Below are 7,487 nucleotides of genomic sequence, written 5' to 3' on the forward strand. Positions count from 1 at the left end.
GTGTGTGTGTGTGTCTGTGTGTGTGTGTGTGTGTGTGTGTGTTTGACACACATACACGGAAGTAGGCAGTATTGTGAATGAAAGCTATAGCTGAGAGGTGCTTTCCTTTGATTGCACATGAAGGATTCATGCCAACTGTGTACGTGCTGCCCAGTGCCTCCTCACTGTCTGAATGAGTGCCAGCATGTTCCTACAGGGGGCAGTGGACGACTAAATACACATTCATAATCATCAAGTGACATTTCTGCTCAGTTTATAGCAATCCCATACTATTTTTGCTTGCTTGACAACTTGCAAAAACAGTGTGACTTGGCCATTTAGACCAGGAGTTTTCAATCTTTTGGATGCTACGGACCCCCAATCCTCCTTGCACATGAGACCCCCATTCTAAAATGCAAAAATAAGCTAAATATTTTCATGTACTAAGACCAAATTTATATTATAAATGTGCAAAAATTTACTTTCTGTTATATGTTACTTTTTCCCTATTTACATTTCTTAAACAACATTTTATTAATATTTAATTAACATTTAGTTTAAATTGTTTTTACATTTTTCTTTCTTTTTTCTACATTTTTATATTTTTTACATCAATTTGAAAATTTATTTATTTAGACTAGAACTGAGAATATATAGTAGCTATTTATCAGATGTTATAGTGAATTTATTAGTCCGTCTTCTTGCCCTGTGTATGCTGCTATACCGTTTACACGAATGACATTACAAAACAATGCATTACATTACATTTAGTCATTTAGCAGACGCTTTTATCCAAAGCGACTTACAAATGAGGACAATAGAAGCGATCAAAACCAACAGAAGAGCAATAATTTACAAGTGCTATATTAGTGTGTGTGCGTGTGCGTGTGTGTGTGTGTGTGTGCGAATGAAACGAGGCGGGGCCTATTTAGCAGTTCTGACCCCTTTGGCCACGCCCACGCGAATGACGTCAGAGGCTCGGTTTGTAGGCTACTGGCGACGTGCGGAACGCGAACCCACGCAACTCGAGCAAGAACGCGAGCTCGAGCCAGGATGGAGCCGTTTGTTTAACGGAGAAAGCGTGAATATTGTTGCACGATGAAATGGACGCCGTTGTTCGTGTTCAGTTGTCGAGGCTGATCAACGTGAAAGTTATCGCGTGGGGAAGGACTGGATTTAAAGGGCCAGCAGCACGCAAACGCGAACATGGACCGATGCGCTACGGTTCTGGATCCGGATCGGGATAAACAGTATTGCGAGCTGTGTGGAAAGATGGAAAACCTTTTAAAGTGCAGTCGGTGCCGGATTTCCTTCTACTGCAGCAAGGAGCATCAGAAGCAGCACTGGAAAAAACACAAACTCACCTGCAGAGAGGCGGACAAGACCAAGATAGTGCCTCAAACTCCTCATCAGCTGGAGAAAACAACTGATCCAGACAGAAAAGATCTGATCAAGAGAACCGAAAGCTTAGAAACGGACAGCAGCAGCAGCAGCACCAAACCCAAACCCCAAACCCAGAAACTGGCCACTGACTATATAGTCCCATGCATGAACAAACATGGCATTTGTGTAGTGGACAGCTTTCTGGGTGAAGACATCGGGCTGTCCATACTGGAGGACGTGAGAGCTCTCCAGCAGACTGGTAAATTCACTGACGGACAGCTGGTGAGTCAGAAAAGTGACTCTACTAAGGACATAAGGGGGGATCAAATCACTTGGATCGAGGGGAAGGAGCCTGGATGCGAGAAGATCCGCTTCTTGATGAGTCGCATGGATGACCTGGTCAGGAATTGCAATGGTAAACTGGGAAACTACTCAATAAATGGAAGGACTAAAGTAAGTATGCGTCAGTCATAGCGTGGATGATTTATTAACACCGGCTCATCAGGGTTGCATCATTGTTTTGAAGAACTGTATGAGTTACTGTCTACAGTGTCAGTGCAATCTGCTGATTTAAAGGGATAGTACACCAAAAAAAAAAAAAAAAAGAAGCAAATTCTGTCATCATTTGTGACCCTGGACCACAGGTCTTAAGTGTCAATTTTTCAAAATTGAGAGTTATACATAATCCGAAAGCTGAATAAATAAGCTTTCCATTGATGTATGGTTTGTTAGGATAGGACAATATTTGTCTATCTGGAATCTGAGGGTGCAAAAAAATCTAAATATTGAGAAAATCATCTTTAAATTTGTCTAAATGAAGTTCTTAGCAATGCATATTACTTATCAAAAATTAAGTTTTGATATATTTATGGTAGGAAATTTACTAAATATCTTTATGGAACATGATCTTTACTTAATATCCTAATGATTTTTGGCATAAAAGAAAAATGAATCATTTTGATCCATACAATGTATTGTTGGCTATTGCTACAAATATAACCGTGCTACTTAAGACTGGCTTTGTGCTCCAGGGTCACATTTACACACCCGTATGTCGTTCCAAAGCTGTATGCATTTCCTTCTCTGCTAAACACAAAATAAGATGTTTTAAATAATCAAAGAGTTCCCATTGACTTCCATTTTATTTTTTTTTGTCCATACAGTGAAAGTCAATGGGAACCGAAACTTAGTTACCAACATTCTTCAAAATATCTTCTTTCGTCTTCCAAAGAAGACAAACTGTGATGTTAACTGCACACTTTACTCCCATTTTGCTGAAACTAATGCAGTTCAATGGTTTTTTTAAAAATGAGTATTGGTCAAAAGATGCATCTCCTCATTCTTTATTATATGTTTATATATGTTATTATATATGTTATTATGAGTTTTACCATTTAGAGTAATAGTAAAATCACCAAACTATAAAACAACACAAATGGAAAAATTTAGAGATTATGTAGAGACAAAAAATTAAAAACTTTTTGATTCCCGCTCTGCACGCTGTTAACGTTCTCACAACCGACTTCATGAGGTGCATCCTGGGAACTGAAGGAGCTGACATGCATGCTTTTCCTTCCCTGTCTGCTGGCTTTCATTACAGTATTGCTTGCTTGCTTGCTTAAAAAGAAGTCAGAATTTCAGTGTTATTACATTAATATAATAACCAAAGTGATGGATGCATTTTTGAACACACACTACATATATTTTCAATTATTTAATACATTATTCTATTAGATTTTCTCACTTTAGTGTTGTTTCAAACCCATATGACTTACTTTCTTCCATATAACTCAGGAAACGTTGCATGTTTTCCATGCAATGAATGCATATAGGCTGTTAAGCTCCAAAAAGAACAACAACAACAAAAAAACTCTATAAAAATGTCACAACTCGTCTTGATTGGTTGATTAACAAAGCCTGAATTTCAGTGTTATCAGACTGATGCTGGTCATTGTGGCTTGGCTGATATAGGCTATTAGTTACTATTTATTATAGATATTTTGTGACTTGCATAGTTCATTTTGGATATAATTATTGTGAAAGCAACATGTGAGCTACTGGGAAACTATTTTGGTTAATTTCACTGTCATTTCCAGAGTGGCTGCATTCTTTCCAATTTTTTTTTTCTGGCAAATTGTGATTTATTCCTTTATTTTTGGGTTAGGTAGGAAAGTAATAGTTTCTGCAAAGAAAATTACAGTGAGTATTTATATTTAGATTCTGTTAGAAGCTTTAAGCAAAAACGGCCTGCAACTGCACGCATTAATCTCAAACAGCACACACACTGCAACGCCAAGGTCATGGGTTTGATTCCCAGGGAATGAACTGATAAAGTGTGTATCTTGAATGCAATGCAAGTCTGTGTTAATGTCAATTATATTTGGGTTGTTATTCCCTTGATTTGATGATATAAACACAGATATGCGAACAAAAACATTGAGTTTTCCTTGAAGTTTACTCTAACCATATATTTGCCATGACAGCCAGTGCAATTACCAAAATAATAAAAAGATTATTACTCAGGCAGCTTTGCACAGTGGAAGTCTTTTTCTGTGCTCTAACAATTTTAATCACTAGCACTCAAAAGTCTGCTAAAAACTTTCTAATGCAAACGATTATGCCTAAATGATGGAAATATATTTTGTAGGCATATATTTCTTTAGAAAATAATGTTTTTAATGCGGAAGTTGGAGCAGATGAAGAGTGTAGTTTAAGTTGAAGTGCTAAAATAACTAAAGCTAAAACGGTACAAAAATTGTTACTTGTGAAAAAATATTGCTGTCAAATGATTAATCGCGATTAATCGCATTCAAAATAAAAGTTTTTGTTTACATAATATATGTGTGTATACTGTGTATATTATGTATATATAAATACATACACATACAGTATATATTTTGAAAATATTTCCATGTATATATTTATATTCATATAATTGATATTATATATAAATATTTTAAAATGTATAAACTCAACATATTTTTCTTAAATATATACATGCATGTGTTTGTATTTTTATATACATCATAAATATACACATTACACACACACACACATATATTATGTAAACAAAAACTTTTATTTTGGATGTGATTAATCGCGATTAATCGTTTGACAGCACTAGAAAAAAATTTAATAAAATTTATTTAAAATAAAATGTCAAAAATGTTCAACTTATTTTATTTCAGTTATTTGCCAACGCAACATTTCTAATTTTTGTTTAGTTTAAACTGAAGTGCTAAAATAACTAAAATGAAATAAACTAAAATGAAAAAGTTGTAACTTAAAATAAAATGAAAGTTAACTGAATATAAAATGTAAAAAAGTTAAACCTATTTTATTTCAGTTACAGTATTTGCCAAAGCAAAGTTTCTCATTTTTGTTTTAAGTTGATAAAATAACAAATTAAATAAATCAAAAACTATATAAAAATTACTTGAAATAAAATAAATTTCACCTAAAAATAAAATTTAAAAAATGAAACTTGTTTTACTTAGTTGTCAAGGCAACATTTCTCATTTTTGTTTAGTTTTGTAGTTTTTGTAAGTTGAAGTGCTAAAACAACTAAAACTAAAGCTTATTAAAAGAAATAGGCCTATATTGACATTTAAGACATTTTTATTAATAAAAAGCTAATAAATATCTGAAAAACATTAAGTTTTTAGTTAAAACTTTAACTATTAAACTTCTGAATATGACCTTGTTAGTTATATCGTAACACATACACACACAGATTATATATATGTGTGTGTGTGTGTGTGTGTGTGTGTGTGCGTATATATATATATATATGATATTATATATAAATATTTTAAAATGTATAAACTCAACATATTTTTCTTAAATATATACATGCATGTGTTTGTATTTTTATATACATCATAAATATACACATTACACACACACACACATATATTATGTAAACAAAAACTTTTATTTTGGATGTGATTAATCGCGATTAATCGTTTGACAGCACTAGAAAAAAATTTAATAAAATTGATTTAAAATAAAATGTCAAAAATGTTCAACTTATTTTATTTCAGTTATTTGCCAACGCAACATTTCTAATTTTTGTTTAGTTTAAACTGAAGTGCTAAAATAACTAAAATGAAATAAACTAAAATGAAAAAGTTGTAACTTAAAATAAAATGAAAGTTAACTGAATATAAAATGTAAAAAAGTTAAACCTATTTTATTTCAGTTACAGTATTTGCCAAAGCAAAGTTTCTCATTTTTGTTTTAAGTTGATAAAATAACAAATTAAATAAATCAAAAACTATATAAAAATTACTTGAAATAAAATAAATTTCACCTAAAAATAAAATTTAAAAAATGAAACTTGTTTTACTTAGTTGTCAAGGCAACATTTCTCATTTTTGTTTAGTTTTGTAGTTTTTGTAAGTTGAAGTGCTAAAACAACTAAAACTAAAGCTTATTAAAAGAAATAGGCCTATATTGACATTTAAGACATTTTTATTAATAAAAAGCTAATAAATATCTGAAAAACATTAAGTTTTTAGTTAAAACTTTAACTATTAAACTTCTGAATATGACCTTGTTAGTTATATCGTAACACATACACACACAGATTATATATATGTGTGTGTGTGTGTGTGTGTGTGTGTGTGCGTATATATATATATATATATGGCGATAATATCGCATATCGCACTATTGAGCCACTCAGAATTACCGCAAGGGAAATTCCCTCACCGCGACAGCCCTAAACACGACTGTTCATGTTTAACAGTTTCAGGCTGTTTTTGAAGGCTTGGAGAGTTAAAAATACATTTGCAATGACAGTAAACCCATAGCTTGTGTGTGAAAATATGTTTTCATCGTATTATCAAACTTTTATTTCAAAAGATCAATGAAAATGATATTTTTCTCATGGTAAAACATGCTAATGTTGGTTTCACTTTTTGCCTTGATTTCCAAGGGCGACACAATGACTAACTATTTTTGTCTCTCTCTTTCTACTCTTTGACCATGAACGTTTCATCACATTACACGAGTCAGATATTGTACAGCACGTCTGAGCCAACTTCATGCATTTCATTACACTGACAAAGGTCAAACAGAAATACTTTCTGACTTCTTTCTTAGCATTAAGCTGCATTTTTTGGGAAAAGGAAAATCCTTTCTGGTTTAAAATGACACAACATGAAGGTTAGAAAGACTGAAATAGCATTTTCTTGTAAAATGTACTTCAGTAATCTGTTTTATTACTTACGATAGCTTTGTGTGAGAAACAGGTCATTCTTAGCTCTGAAATCTAATTCAGACTTGCTTAACGTTGCGCTGGATACGAGATACATGACAACCAGTGGTGTTATTGACATTATCATTGTTAAAAGAGCAGCGTGAACATTTATTAACACTTCTCCTATTGAGTTCCACAGAAGAAAGAAAGTCATAGAGGTATGAAGTGATGCTGACAGCTTCTTAGATTCGACTGTAACATGTGACGTGTCTTTATGGTATGCAGCATTACAATAGGCTTTCTGTGCACTTCGTAGTTTGTGTGAGTGGATCTATGCAAACAATGCATATGGAGAGAGTCCTGCTTTTACTGACTTTTGACCTAATTTGCTGGTTTGTGCAAAGGGGAAGTCATGTGGATTTGGCTTCAGAGGGCTTTTTTCTGCATGTGGCTGCATTGAGACTTTTAGACTTTTCTATATAGAATCTTTATGGTCATATAAAGTCTATGAAGTCTTGCTTTGGTTATTTATCTAATGCATGGTGTTAAAATGTCTTTTGCATAGAAAGAAATAGCTCACCCAAAAATAAAAATTCTTAAACTCTCAGGCCATCCAAGATGTAGATGAGTTTGTTTCTTCATCAGATTTGGAGAAATGTAGCATTGCATCACTTGCTCAGCAATGGATCCTCTGCAGTGAATGGGTGCCGTCAGAATGAGAGTCCAAACAGCTGATAAAAACATCACGAATATCTAGGGTTGGGTACCGAAACCCGGTACCAGTATGGCACCGGTACCTATGTAACCGGTATGTACTAGAACCGAATCCGAACGCAGATTTCGGTGCCATGCCTGAGCGATCGATTGAAACATTTGTCCTCTGGTTCTCCGAAACGGACGTAAGAAGCATCATCACTGGCAC

General features: G+C 33.5%; 1 protein-coding gene across 4 annotated transcripts in view; it reads left to right on the forward strand.

Moving 5' to 3' along the window:
- The first annotated feature begins 959 nt into the window (after positions 1-959).
- LOC107730384 (egl nine homolog 1-like) overlaps positions 960-7,487 on the forward strand; it is a 34,280-nt gene continuing 27,752 nt past the window's right edge. For all 4 annotated transcript variants that reach the window (XM_016541209.1, XM_016541210.1, XM_016541212.1 and 1 more), the window contains exon 1: positions 960-1,815. In XM_016541209.1, coding sequence (XP_016396695.1) covers positions 1,186-1,815 — 630 coding nt within the window. In that variant the 5' untranslated portion in view covers positions 960-1,185. The remainder of the gene's footprint in view (positions 1,816-7,487) is intronic.

The sequence above is a fragment of the Sinocyclocheilus rhinocerous genome, unplaced genomic scaffold, assembly GCF_001515625.1.
Source record: "Sinocyclocheilus rhinocerous isolate Xijiao unplaced genomic scaffold, SAMN03320098_v1.1 scaffold2653, whole genome shotgun sequence".
NCBI lineage: Eukaryota > Metazoa > Chordata > Actinopteri > Cypriniformes > Cyprinidae > Sinocyclocheilus > Sinocyclocheilus rhinocerous.